General features: G+C 38.4%; 1 protein-coding gene across 2 annotated transcripts in view; it reads right to left on the reverse strand.

Moving 5' to 3' along the window:
* Nucleotides 1-23,290, reverse strand: part of LOC115223013 (N-acetylneuraminate 9-O-acetyltransferase-like) — an 80,723-nt gene that overhangs the window by 51,926 nt on the left and 5,507 nt on the right. For both annotated transcript variants that reach the window (XM_029793440.2, XM_029793439.2), the window contains exon 2: nucleotides 18,863-18,959. In XM_029793440.2, coding sequence (XP_029649300.1) covers nucleotides 18,863-18,959 — 97 coding nt within the window. The remainder of the gene's footprint in view (nucleotides 1-18,862; nucleotides 18,960-23,290) is intronic.

The following is a 23,290-nucleotide window of genomic DNA, read 5'->3' on the forward strand; positions in this document are numbered from 1 at the left end:
AATGCAATAGATCGATACTAGGGTCATAATTATGGGTGACAATTTCATATGACACCGCTAGAAAAAAACTGCCGTTCAAACCGAAAAGATCCGGGTTTTGGTTAAATAGGCCAATCCCAGTACTTCTTTTTTTAAATCTAGTACTTATTGCATCAGTTTCTTTTGCTGAAATGCTAAGTTACAAGGGAAGTAAACAAACCAATACAAAGCAGTTAGGTGGAGGTGGAAAGCACAAGCAGAAAGACATGCACACACACACACATATCCCACAACTATCCCCTTCCAAAAACCACCACCAACCACTACAGGCCCCTCCAGTGTCTCCCAACATCAATTGCTATCTCTAAATATCTCCCCTTACACTCTGAAGGTACATCTATCTCCTCAGTGCTACTTATAACTCCATCCTCCCCCCATTCATAGTTCCCTATGGGTAGGCCCTTTCTCTGTCTCACACTCTGTCTCTATTTGTCTTTCTCTCTCTTCTACCCTCTCCTTCTGCTTCCTACTGATGTAGCCAAGTATCTTCTCTATAATAAGTTAGCTCTCTCTCTCTCTTTCTCTCTCAGCTTCCTTGTCCAACTGGGATAGCCAAGTATCTCCTCTGTAGAAAAACACCTATGCCTGTCCCTCTATCATATTCCAACCCCTTGCCTGGCCCATAACCACTCCTTTCAGTTCCACTCCCTCTCTCAGCTGAGATGACCTTGTCTTGTAAGCCACTTCGCAACCCCGTGGGTACTGGTGCCATGTAAAATGTACCCATGCTGGTACCACATAAAGAGTACCTATGTCAGTGTCACGTACAAAGCACCCTTGCTGGCACCATGTACAAAGCAACTGTGCCAGCACCAAATAAAAAGCACCCATTCTAGTGCCACATAAAAAACACCCAAGCGAGCGTCACATAAGAAACACCCATACTGATACCACATAAAAAGCAACCATACTGGCATCATGTGAAAAGCCAATACCAAGCAGTTGGGTGGGGGTGGCAAGCACAAGCAGAAAGACATGCACACACACACACATCCCACAACCAACCCCTTCCAAAAACCACCACCAACCACTATAGGCCCCTGCAGTGTCTCCCAACATAAATTGCTATCTCTAAATATCTCCCCTCACTCTTAAGGTACATCTATCTCCTCAGTGCTACTTATAACTCCACCTCCCTACTCATAGTTCCTTATGGGTAGGCCCTTTCTCTCTCTCACACTCTGTCTTTATTTGTCTTTCTCTCTCCTACCCTCTCCTTCCTACTGAGGTAGCCAAGTATCGTCTCTATAATAAGTTAGCTCTCTCTCTCAGCTTCCTTGTCCAACTGGGGTAGCCAAGTATCTCCTCTGTAGAAAGACACCTATGCCTGTCCCTCTATCATATGTGGTACCAGCATGGGTGCATTTTACGTGGCACCAGGACCCTCAGGGTTGCGAAGTGGCTTTCAAGACAAGGTCATCTCAGCTGAGACCCCTTGCCTAGCCCATAACCACTCCTTTCAGTTCCACTCCCTCTCTCAGCTGAGATGACCTTGTCTTGTAAGCCACTTCGTAACCCTGAGGGTCCTGGTGCCACGTAAAATGCACCCATGCCGGTACCACATAAAGAGTACCTATGCCAGTGCCACATAAAAAGCACTCATGTCAGTGTCACGTACAAAGCACCCTTGCTGGCACCATGTACAAAGCAACTGTGCCAGCACCAAATAAAAAGCACCCATTCTAGTGCCACATAAAAAACACCCAAGCGAGCGTCACATAAGAAACACCCATACTGATACCACATAAAAAGCAAGCATACTGGCATCATGTGAAAAGCATCCAGTACACAGTTAAGAAGGGCATCAAGCCATGGAAACCCTGCCAAAACAGACAACTGGAGCCTGGTACAGTTTTCTGGCTTGCCAGCTCCTGTCAAACTGTCCAACCCATGCCAGCATGGAAAACAGATATTAAATGAAGATGGTATACGATGAGCTTCTGCATGTTTTCTGTCAACCAAATTCCTTTATAAGGCAATGGTTAAGCCTGAGAGTATAGTAGAAAACACTTGCCCTAGGAGTCACACAGTCTGAACCGAAAAACGTATGGTTGCCAAGCAAATTTCTTATCCACACAGCCATGACCAACCTATTTTATTTTCATGTGTGTATCTAGGAGCACATTATCCAATGTGCCCTCTCTTCAAAGACAATAAATTGTGACTTGAGGGAAATCTGGTTGCCGTTTATAGCAAATCACATACCTACATAGAGTTTCCTGCATTGAACAAAAATGTGGTCTGATAGTGAGGATGTTTACTTTGCAGACACCTTGGACATGCTTTTATATCATAGTGATGAGTCAACTGAAGTTTTGTGAGTAAAATTATTTAGATGGAAACAACAAGGAAGCTCTTTAGGATGTCCCAAACATTTTGTTGTTCATTTAAAAAATATTTACACAATTCTGCCAATTAAAATAAAAATAAGTTGAACATTTCTACTATGATTACTCTTTACTCTCTTTTACTTGTTTCAGTCATTTGACTGCGGCCATGCTGCAGCACCGCCTTTAATCGAGCAACTCGACCCCGGGACTTATTCTTTTGTAAGCCCAGTACTTATTCTATCGGTCTCTTTTGCTGAACCGCTAAGTAACGGGGACATAAACACACCAGCATCGGTTGTCAAGCAATGCTAGGGGGACAAACACAGACACACAAACTCACACACGCATATATATACGATGGGCTTCTTTCAGTTTCCGTCTACCAAATCCACTCACAAGGCTTGCTTACCAGCCACATGGTTCTGGGTTCATTACCACTGCGTGGCATCTTGGGCAAGTGTCTTCTGCTATAGCCCCGGGCCGACCAACGCAAGTAGAGAAAACTCAGTAACCTAGGGTGAGTACATTTCCTCAGGTAACTAAAGAACAGGGAGGACGGAAGAGAGAGAGACACACAGAGACAGACAGAGAGAAAGTGAGGGAAAGGATGAAGCCAGTAGAAAGGCTAGAATGAGTGGGTGAAAGGAGCAAGAGTATGATGGAAAAGGTGGGATTATTAGGGGCACAGTAGATAGGAGATGACTGACAGTAGCAGAGGTGAATGAAGGTAAGAGTAGGTGGTGACTGGCAACAGAAGTGATTGACAACAGTAAAGGTAAGGTAGGTATGTATGTGTGAGTGAATGTATACATACATACATAAATACACACACACACACACACTTTACTCTTTTATTGGACAGTAGCCATACTGAAGTATACATTTCCCACCCCATTTTTTTTGCTTACTGTCTTAACAAAAAACCCTTTTGTCTTATAAATATCTTTTTAAACATCACTAGAAGCCACAAAAATGTCCCAACAAATCTTATTGTACAGGCATGACACAGAATAGTGTGTGTATTCTAAGGGCTTTGTTTGCAAAGAAAAAATGTGTTTATGTATGTCTAGGTGACATCACAACCATCTCTCTCTCTCTCTCTCTCTGTACAGCATTCCTGCCAATAAAGAACACCAGATTTCCAATGAAAACAAGATTGTTTGGTATATCTCTTTCTGGCAGAGTTAAGAAGTAGTTCTTCTTGAGGCACAAAAGAAGCAGGAGGGAACTAGCTAAATGGGGACAGAATGATCAGAGAAAAAGAGGAAAAGTGATGACAGCAGCAAATGGTAAGGGTAGAGGGTAGTGAGAGGTGTACAAAGGGGAAATAAAACAGGGAGAGAGAGTGTGTGTGTGTGTGTAAAAGGAAGATGGAGAAATAAAGAGAGAAGGGGAGAGAGAAACTGTAAATGCAGGGAAAAGTGAGATTTATGAGAAAGGAGAAACAGAGAACATAAAACAGGGAGGCAAAGGAGAGATAAAAATCTTGAAAGAGCAAGAAAGAGAACTTGGGAGAGGAGAGTAAAAAAAGAGGAAGGAGAGAAGGGGAGAAAAGCGAGAGAGAGAGAGAGAGAGAAAGAGAGAGTGAGAGCAAGAGAGAGAGAGGGAGTGAATAATAGCTATTCAGAGACAGCAACAAAGAAGACAATTAAATGCCTAATTGCTACAATGAGTGAAAGAAGTTCATTAATTTTACTATAGAGAGAAGTATAGATGTTCGTTATTAGGACAGACATTTGTGACAAAAAACACAGGATTTGCCTGTTTGTTTGTTTTCTTTCTTTCTTATTACAAAAAGCAACCACAATTGTTCATTCGCTACTCAATCATCATAATTATCCTTATTATTACTATTATTATTAAAGTTGTGGAGCAGCAGATGCAGTTGTTGTTGTTTAACCCTAGGTCAGTTCTGACCGAGCAGATCACAGGACCACATAACACATCACATGTCCTTCTGCTCTTAAGATGGTAGGGTGATTAAATTGCCTGTTCTAACAGTTAGACTAACTCCATACAAAAGAGTCCTCCAAATATTTTTGCTTATTGACACCTTCATGGAATATTTGATCCCTTAATGAAGGCTACATGAACACAAAAATAAAAATAAGTAAATAGGTGCATGCATGGCTGTGTAGTTAAGAAGCTTGCTTTGCAACCTTCTGGTTTCAGGTTCAGTCCCACTGTGCAACACTTTGGGCAAGTGGCTTCTACTACAGCCCAGGGCCAAGTAATACCTTGTGAGCGAATTTGGAAGGTGGAAACTGTATGGAAGCCTATCATGTTTGTTTGTGTGTGTGTGTGTGTGTGTGTGTGTGTGTGTGTGTTGATTTGTGATTGCTCTCCACCAACCCATGACAACCAGTGCTGGTTTGTTTCTGCAGCTCCTCTACAACTAAGCAGTTCGGTAAAAGAGACTGATAAAATAAGCGCCAGATTTAAAGACAAGTACTGGGGTCGATTTGTTTGACTAAGCCCTTCAATGTGATGTCCCAGTAGGGCTGCAGTCCAATGACTGAAAGAAGTCAAAGAAAAAAAAATTATATAAATACTACTACTACTAATAATAATAATAATAATCATACTGAGAGAAAAAATTCCGTAAATAGGTAATAATGGTTTCAAAGTCTGGCAGAAGGTCAGCAAGTTTAGGGGAGGGGGCCAGTCAATTACATCGACTCCCAGTGTTCAGCAGGTACTTATTTTATCAACCCCGAAAGGAAGAAAGACAAAGTCAACCTCAGTGAAATTTAATGTAAAACTGGATGAAATGATGCTAAGCATTTTGCCGAGCATGCAAACGATTCTGCCAGCTCATCACTTTGAGAACAGAAATTATGTTAAATAAATTAAAACAAAAAAAAGAAAACTAGTACAATTGTTTTTTCATTGAATTAGTTCATATTATCAATGGGAGGGACATGTTTGAGAAAAAGGCATTGTATTTGCAAGCATATCAAATGCTCTCTCACCTTAGATGAACCCCTAATTTGCACTCTCACCTTAGATGAACCCCTACTTTGCAAGCACATTTTGTGAGAAAAAAAAATTTAGTATGTTTCATTATACACTTATTGAAAGATGTTTAAGGTGGTTTTGTGAGGGAAAATGTACGAGTCTGTCTCTGTAAATACAATGGACAGTTTACTGAAATAAAGCATGAAAAACTAAATTTGTCATAAACAAATTACGTTATGGGAATATTGTATTTCATCTTTATCTTGTTTCCGTTTAGCTGTATACGCGTTTATATTTTCGTCAAGAGAATTCCCACACCAGATGTAAAACTCATATTTCTGGTTGTGAAGTTTTGTGTTACCACAATCCACAACCAGGGTGGAGTTTTGATCTCATCCACTCATTGCAACTAATTGAAAGGTGGGTGAAAGTTTTGATATCGGTTTCACCTTTCAACGAGGATTTTTCATTTAAATAATTTTTTAAATGTTTCTTAAAGGTAACACAGTCATTGTAAGATATACCAGGTGTGGGTTATAAATGCTGAAGAAGGAGGTATAATGAGAAGAAGTGATCTCATTACATGATTGCTAGCAAACTATCAGCACTTTATTATAAGTTTGTAATAACAACTTGTGATAAATTTGGTTTGTCTTCAATATTTTATTATCATTAGAAACAATAACTGTGCCTAACTTATACTCATACAGCTCCCTAGTCTATGGCACTTGGCCTCCCGATCATAATACAGCCACATTAGATGCAGGACAATTTTTTGAAGTATTTAAAAATAATAAAAGCACATCTTATGCACTGGCAAGTACTGTATTTATTTTTCATTAAAGATTAGTGAGTTTTAATCATGAGTTACACTTAAAGATATTTTTGTACTCAATTACATTTTGAAATAATGTCTGACAAATAGAAAAAAATACTTTTTATATTTTTCTAATTTCTCGCATAATAATGCTTCTATATTGTAATAAGAAACTCCCTAGGTGAATCATAAACGGTACAAGTTTTTACCTTTCGACGTTCACTTTTCATCAGCATGTCAAAGTATTATTTGGTTTAAACCAGTTATGGGTAAACTGTGGTCCACAGGACTTTCTTTGTGGCACACCTAACAAACGATTACTTTGAATTTGTTTAGTTGTGCAACCAACCTGATGATGATCTATGTCACGTATGGCCTACTTCTTGAAAAAGGCTTGCCATGCCTGGTTTAAAATTTCATCATTTTTGTTTTTCTATACATATCATTGTAAGAGCATAAATTGAGAGGAATTTGCTTTACTTTTAACATTTAACTGATAAACATTTTTTAGGTAACATGCTCTGAGTTTCTTGACTGTAAGATGGTGTGTATGCAATACACAATAAACAGTATGTCTCCCAGCAACCTTAGATGGAAACTATGTGGAAGCCCATAGCTGAACACACACACACACGATGAGCTTCTTTCAGTTTCCATTCCATCTACCAAATCCGTTCACAAAGCTTTGCTTAGCCCGGGGCCATAGTAAGAAGACACTTGCCCAAGATGTCACACTGTGGGACTGACCATGAAACCAAGATATTAGGAAGCAAAGTTCATAACCACACAGCCACACCTGCACCTATAGCCTAGTCAACCCAAAGTTATGGGAGAAAGTACTTGCTCAGCCATGAATTAAAACCACTTTATGCAATTTGCAAAAAATTTACTCCCGCCCTTTACCACTAAATTTACACGGACACACAATTGTTAGAAGTGAACCTACTGGCTGCAAATTCTGTAGTCAGTATCTGTCAAAGGGGCAATGTTATGTCTTTAGTAAAAACTCTTAAATCTTACAGTAGACCAGCAGTAATAGAGCTATAAATCTCTCTCACTTGGACAAATAAGGATTCAGATTGCTGAACAACTTATATCATGAATAGTAAGCATGGCTTGTGCAGAGACAGTCCCACTCTCTTCAAACTTGTATTGGTCTGGTGCAACAAATACCATGAGCCCAGTAGTTATCAGGAAGGCCAGCTAAAGAGCTGAAGGGCCTCATCTGCCCTGGATCTATTGGGATGATTGTAATTGACCTTCTTCCAGAGGAAATTCCATGACATGCTAATTAACCCATAGCTGGAATCCTAAAAAATGCTACTCCTCTGGGTCAGAATAGACCTAGGAATAATAGTGGCTAAGAGGGGATTCCATATTCCTCAAAAACCCTAGAACTCTCAAATCAGAGCCCTACAACCAGATGCAGTTTAACCCTTTAGTATTCAAACCGGCCATATCCAGCCAAAATATTTAATCTGTTTTATGTTCAAACTGACCAGATCCAGGCTCTCACACCTACCCTACAATGTTATTCTACATTAAGTAATTACACCATCAAGATCTTGAAGATATGAGATAATGCATGATTAATTCAAATCAATGGGAATCAATAAGCATTATGTTTGATAGAATAATCTGAACACTAAAGGGTTAAACTCATACCCAGGACACAAGTAATAAGAGTATTGGTTGTATAACGGTCAACAAATTTCTGAGTTCACAGTGTTGCACTCAGATAAATCAATATGGAAACCACTCTGTTGGATATATTTTATTCTTATGATAATCCTTCATGTTTCATCTGACAAGAGTTGACATAAACTCATGTCATTATTGCTTGTCAGAAACTTCTGTTTTAAATTTTTTGTTTGCCGATGAGCAAATGTAACACAAACAAATAAATGATTGTATCACATGGCATCAAAAACTGTTAATATTTTAGAGTTAGGGATATTATTCAGTTACTAGCAACAATAGGCTTTTTGTTTTCTATAGTACAAAAGGCTTGCCATTTGATACAAATGGATATATTTAAATCAATACAAAATTATTCAGACAACAACTGGCTAAACAACCAACAATGTAAGTACAGTGTACCCAAAGTATAATATATCAACTAGAAATCAATCTGTCTTCACTTTTTTCTACTTAGCATAAAGAGGATGGCATTTGAAAGATTTGCATTTGAATTACAATACAGGGAATATTTCAGCAGGACAAATTCAATGGGAGCAGCAAAATCTGAAATCTTATTTTTTCCAGTCTATAATAAACCATATTGCATTTATGTTATTCAGTTAATATAACTGATATGAGATGATGTATATTTGTGAGGAAGATGATGATCTAGTGAATTAATTCTAGTGCATGATTAACACTTATTTTATTAACCCTTTCATTAACAACCCAGCTGAAACCGGCTCTCGCTCTCTGAGTACAAAATTTCTTGTTTTCATAAGTATCAAATTAAAATCTTCCACCAAACCTTAGTCACAATTTATGTTCCTAACACTAGCTGAATGATAACTAAGTTATTTTACTAAATTCTTTGTTATATTTAAAATTAATTGAAAGAAACACAGAGCATCTCAAAATAAATACAGTAACGAAAGGGTTAAACCAGGGTATGAAGATGAAAAACAAAGATGACTCTGGCATGATTTGAACTCAAACTCTAAAGGTACAGAACTAAATACTTATTTCAAACATAGACATAAAATCTCACATTTGGAGACTGGAGCAGTCAGACATACTAACCCTGGTATTTGCATGGTAGTTGTTTTTATTAACTGCCGAATGATGAAAAGCATAGTCAATCTCAATAGGATTTGAATGCAGAATGTGAAAGAGGTAACATAAGGCATGTGTTTGATGCTCTTCCAATTCTACTAATCCATTCCCCATCAATGGAATCACATAATGTGAGTCATTTAGTCCTCACTACCATCTCATTATCATTTCTACTATCTGAACTGACAGGGTTCTTCCCTTTTTTTTAACTACAAGTGTAAAATAAACTCTGAGAGATTACAACTTCAACCAGTGAAAAGAATGGATTGGAAACCAAAAATAAAAGGGGTTTTGTATTTAACTGACAAATTACATGCAGCCTGCATGAAATAACAATTAAAAAATAGAAAGCTCAAATGGTCATGAGGTTTAGAGCCATCAGACAGCTGTATAAAAACTGCTTTATGTTGAGAGAACAACTCTCCACACATTTGTTGAAACTGAAACATAGAGAGGTGAGAATTACTTGGTTCAAGAGGAATATTAACTGCATCGATGCCAGTGGTCTTGAAAGGCCTGCAAAGGTCATGTGCACAGCCTCTTCCTCCAGATTAACTCTTTAGCATTTAAACTGGCCATATCCGGCCAAAGGTATTCTGCCTGTTTTCTGTTCAAACTGGCCATATCTGGCCTCTCACACCAACCCTCCATTATAATTCTAAAAATTAACAGTTGCCTCATCAAAATCTCAAACCCACAGAATAATGCATAATTAATTCAAAATAATGTGAATAAATAGGTATTGCATTTGACAGAATAATGTGAAAAGGGTTAAAGCATTAAAGGAATTACTGGATTATTAAAGTCTAAGCAAAAGAAAGACAAGCATCTTGTAGTTCTTCATCTGTATTTCATGCCATTAAGTCTTTCTATTATTACAAGTTATTCTTGTTTTAGTTATTCAACATCAATTAGGAAAATATACTTCTGGACTGACAATCTCAATGCTGGATTCAACAGGGTTGCTTGACCCGCTAGCAATAACAACCAAATCTCTCTCATGTTAAACTTTACTATCTTTAAAAAAAGAAGATACATTGGATAATGTAGCCCTTGATACATTACACCTGGATATAATATATCTCTTATGATAAAAGGCAGATTTTCTCTGCCTGTTCCCATGTTTCTTTTTAATACAATTCTACAATATATAATTTCTTCAATTGGAATTTACCTATGATTTTTCCAAGTAGATTCGATTGGGTCATGGCATGTAAAAAAGGATAATATCAGGATGGTTATGGCTAAAGTATCTTTGATGATAATTTTACTAAAGCAGGGCTGACCAGACGCAAAAATGACAGATCTTTCTGTACAACCCAATAATATTGTTAAGTTTGAGTTGATTATAACAATAAAACATAATTCAGAGCTTGGAACAGCTGCTGGCATACACACAACATACATCATCTGTACGATACAGGTGAACTGCATATTAGAATACTAGTCACATATATCAGACAAAGCATCTGCCACACACAAACACCGTGATTGCACCTTCACAAAACAATGTCAATTGATTGAATGACAAACATTATTCATTAACACACCATAACAACCAGCACACAACATGCTACGTCCTCTGTCCCTTCAAGTGGCACCGCAATGGTTTCTAACTTATCCAACAAGCTGTGTACTATTCCCCTACCTCAATGCATCCCCTCACAGCTTCTCTGATTATACTTACTGTGTTTCAACTACAAAAGCCTCTGCCATACACACTTTTTAATATTCTGCATATTCTATAGGGTGAGACATCAAAGGAAGCTTATGAATGGGATCAAATTTTATATAAATTAATCTAATTGAATGAGTTTCTGAGGACATCATGACAATAAAAACGGACTGAGACAGACTTAGTAACCATGGTAACAAACTATCAAATATTCTTAATAATGTTAGTAGTGTGTGCAAGACTAGAAATATCAGGTCATGTTATTTAGCAAAAAAAAAAATCATTTTCTGGGTTTAATACTAAATTCTGAAGTTTACCAATAACATATGAGAAAAACCTGTCTTGTTTCTTTTTCATGAAGTAATTTATAACAAACTAGAGAGTCTGGTCAATGTTAAACACACTTCAGAACCTCTTGACCAGGAAGTCTTGCCAAAATGATTAACGAGTCTGGCTTTATGCAGATGCCTTTCTCCAATTCACAACTGCTCCTTTTCATGGTGGGCAATATACCCTCCTTTTCAACATGGACTTTCTCCAAAAGATAGCTAGATGAAGATAGAATTACAGTGGGTACGCTTCTCTTGTTAGCTCTGGGGCAAATGAAAAAATTTAGGATAATTTATAGTCAAAACCTTTTTTTACTCTCCTTAAGTATTTGATCAATGTTCAAGATGTCACAAATATTATACAAGTGTTAAATTTTCTCAGGACTGAATTGATGCATAACCTTTGGCAAGCATCAATAGTTTAACAGCTGATGTCTATAGGGAAATGAATTGTCAATGCAGCAAGCCCCTCAATTCTAGGTGCCTTGATGAATGTCAACTGAATGTAGGATCACTTCACTCACCACATCAAGATCATCATCATCATCATCATTTAGCGTCCGCTTTCCATGCTAGCATGGGTTGGACGGTTCAACTGGGATCTGGGAATCCAGAAGGCTGCACCAGGCCCAGTCTGATCTGGCAATGTTTCTACGGCTGGATGCCCTTCCTAACGCCAACCACTCTGTGAGTGTCGTGGGTGCTTTTTACGTGCCACCGGCGCAGGTGCCAGACGGGGCTGGCAAACGGCCACAGTCGAATGGTTTCCTTTTTACGTGCCACCGGCACGGGGGCCAGGCGAGGCTGGCAATGGCCACGATCGGATGGTGCTTTTTACGTGCCACCGGCAACGGCCATGTTCGGATGGTTCGCTTACGTGCCACCGGCACTGGTATCACAGCTGCAATTTCCATTGATGTTGATCGATTTCGATTCTGATGAATACCCGCTCAACTCTGAAGTCAGTGAGACTGTCCTGGAACGATGGAAAGAGGCCTGCTTGGGTTAGAGGTAGATGTCTTCTAAAGAACATTAGTGATTTCTTTTGCTCTAGTATACATGCTAAATGCTGTGGAAGAAATGGAGGCTACTGTATCCATCCATAGCCTACAGGAATAAAATCCCGAAATATAATTTACTGGTTAATTATGTTTTTCAGCCAGTGGCACTGAAACATTTTAAAGAGCTGGACTGGCCACAATGATTTGTCACCATTGATATTCCATCTCATTGAAGTATCAGAGGATGTTGATAACAATGCTTAACTGCACCAGCATTTCAGCTCTTCGTTCATTCATAGCAATGCTGGGAGTATTCTGGTTTGCTTTAAAAATGTTTAGAGGGGAAATACCAGCATTCTCTCTGGTGTTATGTAATTGAGGAAGTGTGCATGTCTTTTTGACACGTTTTTACTGCTTTTAGACATTTAGCTTTGCATATTATATTCTTAATGACTAACATATATATTCTGTAGCACATTCACCCAATATGCAGGATGTATGTTTAAGCAGCATTAGTTTGTGTATATACGTATAGAAGCTAATAGTAACCACATGAAATATCACACTTATTTGGTATCCAAAACTATAATATTTCTGAAATGTATTAGAAACTTTTAAGCTATCAATTTTATTGCTTCTAATGCACAGATGTGTGTTTGTGACAGTGTGTACATGTTCGTAACAGCATGTGTTTATAATAGAATGTGTGTGTGTGTTTGTAAAAGTATGTTTTTAACAGTATGTATCTATATACTTCAATGCGTCTGTGTGTATTTGTGTGCATGAGAAGGGACATGTGTAAGCTTGTGTGTGTATGTACATGCGTGTAAGCAAGCAAATGTATGTGCAATTGTACACTTAAATTATACTTTTTATTAACGTAAATAATCGCTGATTGTTAGGATATATAAATTACATGATGTAAGCATTACAAATGAAAAAGAGAATGCAATAGTCTCTGATGGGAATGAAATTATGTATATCACGATGAACATATAATAGGAGGTTGATAAATCCATGGAACCATCAGGGTCAGACAAAATGCCTTGTGGTGTTTAGGTGTGTCTCTCAATATTCCAGTCATTTGACAGATCATTCATAACACAACACACACATAAAGCTAATAAATATGGTGAACATTCTCTTCACAGCCAAGCAAGATGTCCACTGTGTTGGACACCCTGTTTGTGATGAGGTTTATTCCTTTTCAAGACAACCCACTTAAAACCACTTTCTTATATTTGTATCTTATTATTTAATCAAAGGAAATTGGGAAACCAACAGAATTATTAGCCTGCTGGACAAAACGCTCACAGGCATTTCACCCGTCTTTACATCTTGTGTTCAAATGCCACTTAGTTTGACTTTGCCTTTCATCCTTTTGGGGGTCAATGAAAAAAATACCAGTCAACCACTGGGGTCTATGTAATCAACTATTCACCTCCCCCCAAATTTCAGGCCTTGTGCCTATAGAAGAAAGGATTCTTTATTCAGAGGAAGGCGGCGAGCTGACAGAAACGTTAGCACACCGGGCGAAATGCGTAGCCGTATTTCGTCTGCCGTTACGTTCTGAGTTCAAATTCCGCCGAGGTCGACTTTGCTTTTCATCCTTTCAGGGTCGATAAATTAAGTACCAGTTACGCACTGGGGTCAATATAATCGACTTAATCCGTTTGTCTGACCTTGTTTGTCCTCTCTGTGTTTATCCCCTTGTGGGTAGTAAAGAAATAGGTATTTCTTCTGCCTTTACATTCTAAGCTCGAGTTCTGCTGAGGCCAACTGCCTTTCATCCTTTTGGAGTCAATAAAATAAGTACCAGCCAAGTACTGGAATCAATATAATTGGCTTCTCCCCTCCCCTCAAAAAAGTGCTGACCCAGTGTAATTTGAAACTGTTATCTCTTCAGAGGGAAGAGAGAGAGTGTGTCCCTAATTGCTTCAGATCCTTTTTGATTAGTAAGATTGATGTGACCGATACAGAGCCTGAAGATCTGCAAGAAAAAATGTGTGTGGAAATGGAACTAAAAATTTCATGTGAAGAGAACTCTATGGTACATTCCAGAGACTGGTTTATTAAGTAGCTAATTTAATAAATTATCTTCATCATAATTTAATTTCCACTTTCCCTGGACAGTTTGACTGGAGGTGTGAATTCCAATATTTTAAATCCGGGTTTGTCCCCATTAACAAGGGTGGCCAGATCTACCTCACTCTTATAGCAACTGTTCTCATACCATCTTGCCCGCTTTTGGGCGTCCTCTCTCCTCAAGCCAAACCTCCCAATCTCCTCCTCCACCTGTCCCTTCCGTGTTTTCTTTGGTCGACCTTGCTTTCGCGGTAAACCAGAAAGCCGCACTAGGCTCCAGTTGTCTATTTTGACATGGTCTCTATGGTCAGATGCCCTTCCTAACACCAACCACTTTACAGAGGGTACTGGGTGCCTTTTACATGGCATCGGCAAGGGTGCTTCTATGTGGCACTGGCACAGGTGCTCTCTTTACATGGCACCAGCACATGCTTTTTAGGTGGCACCAGCACAAGTGCTTTTTACATAGTGCTGGCCATGTAAAATAGGAACAAACAAAAAAATTCATTTTCAAAATTAATTGAAAAACATTGGGAACATATTGCATTCAAAATATGGTCATAGAAAAGTGAATATGAAATAGAGTGTTGTATGCACACACACTCTTTAAACAACATCTTTTATCCACTTGGGCATGCCACCCCTCAATAATTATATGCTAATATATACAAGTAATGATCACCTTTAATATCTCATCTTTTCAATAGGGACTGTTATAACCAATTCTTCCCCTATCGCTCCCACCCATTCCACACACACACACACACACACACAGGTACACACACAAGTGCACACATGCACACACACACAAAGTCTGAAGCCATGTTCCTATGATAGAAATTAATAATTATATATTATGATTCGCACAATTATAGCTAACTAATTGAAAAGATGAATCAATGATGTTCCAGGAAACAAACTAATTTTCCAATAACTGTGATATACACTAATTAATCATGCCAACATATCAATGTAATATTTCATAAAAATATAATTTATAAATATTTCTTATTCATTAATCGTATATTATTTCTCATCATCATCATCATAACTATAATATCCATCACCATCAACATTAGTAACATCATATACTCTTTTACTTGTTTCAGTCATTTGACTATGGCCATGCTGGAGCACCACCTTTTAGTTGAGCAAATCAACCCCAGGTCTTATTCTTTGTAAGCCTTGTACTTATTCTATCGGTCTCTTTTTGCCGAACTGCTAAGTTACGAGGACGTAAACACACTAGCATCGGTTGTCAAGTGATGTTGGGGGGACAAACACAGACAAACACACACACAAATATATATATATATATACATATATACGATGGGCTTCTTTTCAGTTTCCGTCTACCAAATCCACTCACAAGGCTTTGGACGGTCCGAGGCTATAGTAGAAGATATTTGCCCAAGGTGCCACGCAGTGGGACTGAACCTGGAACCATGTGGTTGGTAAGCAAGCTACTTACCACACAGCCACTCCTGCGCCTATGTATATATATTATTATTATTATTATTACTGAGTGAGAGAGCAGCACATGCTAACCAAAGTGACACTGGAGTACAAACATATGAAGCCTCACATACCCATCATGATTACCTGTCTGATAAGGGTACACCAAGCATCTACAGTGCAACCATATGTGCACAACATGGTGATCTCATATCAAGATAAACAATGCATAATCTAGAATGTGGGGCCCAGTTAAAATTTTCTTCAAGTTGAGTAGCCCATCCCACTCAAAAGGTCCCTGAATGAAGTTTGTATTAGGTTGGTATCAAAAATGTTAAGGCTGATGAACGAAACACCCATGTTTCCAGAGGTGAATTATTCAAACCTCAAAGAATTCCTCTCAACACATGGCTATGATGCTCCCTCCGCTTACTCCTGCTCGTGATCAGAGATGCACATATCGTCAGCCAGCAAGGGACATGCTCAACTGGTTACGGTCAAACAACTGACAAGCAAATGTGTGGTATTGAGCAGAATATTTGCTATAGCCCATCTTATATACCAACACAGAACATGTACATAATAACACTTCCAATCAGTTAAGAGAGCCAGTGCTTGGTATTGCATTAGGGCATTTATTATTATTTGTAATACTCTCTCTCTGGCTGGGTAACCTTGTACCTCCTCTACAGCAAGACACCTGTTTCTGTCTCTCAGTCTCATTATAACCTTTCATCATCAGACACAAAAATCATCTCCTCCAATGACCCCTCCCCTCTAAAAAAGTTTTTGTTTTGCAGGTTACTTGGTGATCCTGTTAGTGCAGGTGCCACTTAATAAGCATCCAGTCCACACTGTAAAGTGGTTGGCATTTGGAAGGTCATCCGACTGTAAAAACCTTGCCCTAACTGACCTCACCTGTGTTTGTGCCACGTAAAAAGCACTAAGTCGACTCTGCTCAGTGGTTGGTGTTAGGAAAGGTATCCAGCTGTAAAAATCCTGCCAAAACAGTCACAAAAGTCTGGTGTGGGCTTCTGCCTGGCTGGCTCCCATCAAACTGTCCTACCCATACCTGCATGGAAGGTGGACATTAAATGATGATGATGATGATGTAATACCATGATGATAATTTCTAACATCATCATCACTATTTATATCACCATCATCTACATCATCATCAGCACTAACTACTCCACCATTATCCTCATCCTTAAATAACATTATTATCCTCAGTAGCCATTACAACCAACAATAGTTTCAAATCTATTTTCCAAAGAAGCGCATTCAACAGGTTTTTATCAGTTGCAGACAACATGGCATCTGACACGAAAAATCATCTCCTCCAGTCTACAAGAAGGTCATGTTGTTTTAAACGTTGTTCTGTTTGAAGAGTTTGACAGGAGATATGACATAGACAAGGAGAAAACAAATCTTTGTGTTCTCCAGCAATAATTAGACTTTTGTACTAAGCTCTCTCTTGCATGCTCTCTCTCTCTCTCTCTCTCTCTCTGTTATAACAACACCATATAAAACCATCTAAGTTAGCAGTTTCCCTTCTCTGAAATGCGTGTCTTTCACATATGGAGCAACCTGAGGCTCTGGCAGAAAGACACTTGTCTAAAATGCCATGCAGTGGAATGAAACTGCAAACCAATGTGGTTATGAAACATATTCCTTAACCCTTTTGTTACTAACCCAGCTGAAACCGGCTCTGGCTCAGTGGTACAAATGTCCGGTTTTCATAAGTTTTGAATTAAAATCTTCCACCAAACCTTAGTCACAAGTTATGTTCCTAATACTAGCTTAATGATAAGTTATTTTACTAAATTCTTTGTTATATTTAAAATTAATTGAAAGAAACACAGAGCATCTCAACAGAAATATGGTAACAAAAGGGTTAATCATACAGCCATGTCCACACCCATAATTTGTTTGTGAAACTGTTTGTTGTGGCTCTTGCCACTTCTACTCCTTTTTTTTTTTTTTTCACAACCCCAAGGACTAATGTAAAAGGAGCTAAACCCAGTTTCTACGTGACAGCGATTACATGTCCCACTGAATGGGAAGCTTGTCCATCACAGAATTAATTTCCCAGTGGAGTGGTTGGCGTTAGGAAGGGCATCCAGCTGTAGAAACACTGCCAGATCTGACAGGGCCTGGTGCAGCCTTCGGGCTTCCCAGACTCCAGTTGAACCGTCCAACCCATGCTAGCATGGAAAGCGGACGTTAAACGATGATGATGATGATGATGTAAGAACACATTTACAGCTAAGTGGACTGGAACAATGTGAAATGAAATGTTTTTCTCAAGAACACACTGCACTACTTGACTAAGGAATTGAAACCACAATCTTACAATCATGAGTACAACTCAATAACCATTAGGGCATGCTTCTTCACTTCTGCTTTTTTATTTTATTTCTTTCACTTGTTTCAGTCATTAGGCTGCGGCCATGCTGGGGCACTGCCTTGAAAAATTTTTAATTGAATGTATCAACCCCAGTACTTATTTTTTATATAAAGCCTGGTACTTATTCTATCGATCATTTTTGCCAAACCGCTAAGTTACGGGGGAGATACACACTCCAGCACCAGTTGTCAAGCAGTGGTAAGGGGACAACACACACACATATATACACATTTAAACAACAGGCTTCTTTCAGTTTCCATTTACCAAATCTACTTTCAAGGTTTTGATTGGCCTGAAGAAATAGTAGATGACACTTGCCCAAAGTGCCAAACAGTGAAACTGAACCCAGAACCATGTGGTTGAGAAGCAAGCTTCTTACCATTCAGCCACTTTCTTTTATTCTTTTTTCCCATATTTAATTTACTTTCTATTCCCCTGTGCACTGCATGGTCCTCAGTGAGACAGAATCCTGGTATATTACATTATTACATGAACAACACAACTGTAGGTTGTGTTCCATCATTTGACCAATTACCTGCAAGATACAGGTCTGCTCAATCAGAACTAACCCAGGGCTAAACAATTTCATACTATATTGCCAGCACCATCCGACCGTGGCCGTTTGCCATCCCCGTCTGGCACATAAAAAGCACCCACTACACTCATGGAGTGGTTAGCATTAGGAAGGGCATCCAGCCGTAGAAACATTGCCAGATCAGACTGGGCCTGGTGCAGCCTTCTGGCTTCCCAGACCCCAGTTGAACCGTTCAACCCATGCTAGCATGGAAAGCAGACGCTAAATGATGATGATGATGATGAACAATTTTAGGGGTCCTAAAAGGGGTCATAAGCTTTATTCTTCTTCTGACTAAGCCATTGACAATAAAAGGAAAATATTGAAGGCAATGAAAGGTAGTAACACTATGATATATTCTTGTGCTAATGAACAATTAAATATTTGTCTACTTACGATTTAGTATATTTATGAGTCATACATCCATATGGTTGCCATGTACTATATCCTGGGAATCGCCCATCACTCAGTAGCCATTTGCAAGAATCATTGCCTGGAATAAAGACAAAATATTTAATACAATCAAAATTTTTTAGTACAATAAATCTATATCAAGATACTCTTACTCTTTTACTTGTTTCAGTCATTTGACTGCAGCCATGCTGGAGCATCGCCTTTAATCAAGCAAATCGACCCCGAGACTTATTCTTTGTAAGCCCAGTACTTATTCTATCAGTCTCTTTTTGCCGAACCACTAAGTGACGGGGACGTACACACACCAGCATCGGTTGTCAAGCAACGCTACGGGGACAAACACAGACACACAACCACACACACATACATACATATATACGATAGGCTTCTTTCAGTTTCCGTCTACCAAATCCACTCATAAGGCATTGGTCGGCCCGGGGCTATAGCAGAAGACACTTGCCCAAGATGCCACGCAGTGGGACTGAACATGGAACCATGTGGTTGGTTAGCAAGCTACTTACCACACAGCCACTCCTGCGCCTATATGATATGAAAAATGTTTTAATATTTACATCTTAGTACAATTTGATCAACTTGATTTCCAGTCTTCACTTTTTTTTTACCATGTGTACATAGGAGTGGCTGTGTGGTAAGTAGCTTGCTTACCAGCCACATGGTTCTGGGTTCATTCCCACTGTGTGGCACCTTGGGCAAGTGTCTTCTACTATAGCCTTGGGCCGACCAAAGCCTTGTGAGTGGATTTGGTAGACGGAAACTGAAAGAGGCCCATCGTATATATGTATATATATGTATGTGTGTGTATATGTTTGTGTGTCTATGTTTGTCCCCACAACATCACTTGACAATTGATGGTGGTGTGTTTGCGTCCCCATAACTTAGCGGTTCAGCAAAAGAGACCAATAGAATAAGTACTAGGCTTACAAAGAATAAGTCCTGGAGTTGATTTGCTCGACTAAAGGCGATGCTCCAGCATGGTCGCAGTCAAATGAATGAAACAAGAAAAAAATTTAACACAGGTCAGGATTTGAAACTTGATTTCTTCGGTCCTTGTCTATTAGTGATGGTGGTAGTGAAGAATTAGACTGACCGAATATGTGATGGAAGGAGTGTAATGGGAGAGAAAGGAAGAGAATTCAGGGGAGAAGGAGTAAAGCGTTTGGGTGAAAGACAAAATTCAGGTCCTGTGACAAGGTTCTTAGAGGTGACATTTTCACTGGACATCCAGTTCCCTATCGCCTCAGCCATTTGCATTTCTTAGCCTCCTGTACAAGCCTGTTTTTGTAGTGGTGGTGGGGAGGTGCAAACTCAAGGGTTGCTCTGAGTGGCACACGCTCTAACTATGCCACTGTTCTTAGCCATAACATTATCATCTTATACAGAAAATGATTGTCCTCTTGACACAACAGAATCTAGAGACTAATACTGACTTTGCAACTCCACCTGCTTATTTTTATATCATATTGCATAAGCAATAACACACCATTGATGGTAGGTTTACTTTGAGATAATCACTGTATTTACAATGGCAAAAATGACACAAGTGTATTTGTGCATCTTGGCTGGAACAATTTCTACAAGGGATTTTTATTTGACTCCACTAATTTATCAGTATTCCTACCAATATTTGTGTCTTGCACTCTACATCATCAACAGATATACAAACATATATACATGTAGCAATCATACATAAAAGATACACACAGGCGTACGTACATACATACATACACACAGGCGTACGTACATACATACATACATACACACATATATACGTACATATATATATAACAAACTAACTGTTACTTTCTCAGATGCAGCACGGATTTTTGTCAGTGAACAGGTCGCGGTCTTAAAGTGACGAAAATATTTTGACAAATTAAACTTAAATGTTGAAGTGAATCGAACAGTTTTTGTGTGTTTCTTAAATGGCTTACAAACCCCTTCCACGCTGCAATTGTTTTCGTTTCAGCACACGATCTCAGATCAAATCACTTGCTATGCAAGTACATCTCCGTAATTTATCAAAATAACTAAACCCTTGAGCATAAAAAAATATATTTAAAAATGCTACTTAAAAACAAATGCAACAAACAAAATAATGTCTCTTTATTTAAGGACCCATAGTTACTTTATCAATGGTTCTGTTTACCAAAAATCTAACAACCAGTGACACAAACATTTCAGTTCAATGTTTATTTACATACATTTAAAGTTCAAAGGTTATATGGTGCTTCAGTTCACCAGTTGTTTAAACATTTAAAATAAGCTGACATATAACCCCTTCCCATAAAAATAAAATAAATTAAAAAACATTGAAAAGCATTTTTACATGCTGTAAGGAACAGTTTTAAAAGGTCATGGCATATTTTAGTCCACTGCATGTTTAAATGCATAGGAAATGCTACAAGATCTATTTTTCACGTTTTACAAATAATACCATGTTTTGTTTTCTCTTACAAATTTGAAAGAGAAAGAATAATTTATGAGTTGTTATTTTAATTAAAAGATGAGTTTTGTGCTGTCCTTTTAAAGCTATGTTGTAAGATTATTAATTATTGAAAAAGAAAGAATTAAGAGTTGTAGTTTAGCCAACTATTCAAATAATAAAACTTTGCTATAATGTATTGTTATTGTTGTTTGTTCCTTCTCGAGCCATGCCTGGCCCATAAGGGCCGGTTTCCTGGTTTCATTGGCATATATGCCCAATACATAAGACTGATGACTTGTAGAGAGAGGGGTTTCTTTCTAAAAAAATCTATTTATTTGCAATGATAATTTCTTGTGACAAACGTTTGATACACCGCCTACACAATTCAAGTCACCACAACAGAGATAAAGTCGAATGCAATGAAGAAGGCCATAAATTGCAGAAAAGTAATTGTGATTTGTGTATTTACATTTATCATTCTGATTTCTATTAACATTCATTACAGTTGAGTAATTAATAGCTCACATTAATTACAAATGTAATCACAATATATGGAGAATCTAACTTCAATAATGACATCACACGCTTTATACTATCTAGCTATTACTCTGTTGTCCATAATATAACTTTCTTTTCTTAATACCTTCATTTAGTAGGAAGACACTTTCATTTCTAGGCTTGGTAAATACCAACCATAATTGATAACATGGAAGGTACACTTCTTTCAAAAAAGATGCCACGCCCACCCAGATACTATATCCAAAGCTGGGCCTCCCATAAGCTTTTTAATCCATAAAAGCTTGCCGTGAATATACACTGCTGACATTAGACAGCATCTAATATGTCCAGGTGTCTTTTATGCCATCAAATAAAGTACTTCTGTCAACTAAATATTTCTACTTTCATGTGGCTCTGGAAACACAAAAGTGCCAAAGAGAACAAACTTCTCAAATCACAGCTCACTTTTTGTGTAGCTCGTATTTGTATGTGTATACATATAGAGATACATATACACACGCAAGCCAACAGAAAAGTTTCATTTCTTTGTTAATAAAGGGAACAGTCAACTTTGTAAAAAAGCAAGATAATAAACACACAAACACATATATACACATACATTTCACACATACCTGCACTGATATATGTACACATGTTGTTTTGTAATGGATGTACTCTTTTATTTGTTTCAGTCATTTGACTGCGGCCATGCTGGAGCACTGCCTTTAGTCAAACAAATCAACCCCAGGACTTATTCTTTGTAAGCCTAGTACTTATTCTATCGGGCCCCTTTTGCCAAACTGCTAAGTTACAGAGATGTAAACACACCAACATAGCTTCTCAAGTGATGGGGGACAAACACACAAACATACATGTATGTATGTATGTATATAAAAAACGGGCTTCTTCCAGTTTCCGTCTATCAAATCCCCTCACAAGGCTTTAGTCAGTCTGAGACTATAGAAGACACTTACCCAAGGTGCGACACAGTGGGACTGAACTCAGGACCATGTGGTTGGTAACCAAGCTACTTACCACACAGCCACTCCTGAGCATATATGTTCACATTTATTACATAATTTAATATATAATAAACAAATATATATATATATATATATATATATACATATATATATCTCTGCCGGTGGCACATGATGATGATGATATATATATATATATATACATATATATATCTGTGCAGGTGGTACGTAAAAAGCACCCACTACACTCACGGAGTGGTTGGCGTTAGGAAGGGCATCCAGCTGTAGAAACACTGCCTGATCAGACTGGGCCTGGTGCAGCCTTCTGGCTTCCCAGACCCCAGTTGAACCATCCAACCCATGCCAGCATGGAAAGTGGACGTTAAATGATGATGATGATGATGATGATATATATGTGTGTGTGTGTGTAAAACATTATAATTTGTACCGTTTACAGCAAAATTTAGAAGGATTATTTGCATAATT

Source organism: Octopus sinensis, linkage group LG21 (genome assembly GCF_006345805.1).
Source record: "Octopus sinensis linkage group LG21, ASM634580v1, whole genome shotgun sequence".
In the NCBI taxonomy this organism is placed as follows: domain Eukaryota; kingdom Metazoa; phylum Mollusca; class Cephalopoda; order Octopoda; family Octopodidae; genus Octopus; species Octopus sinensis.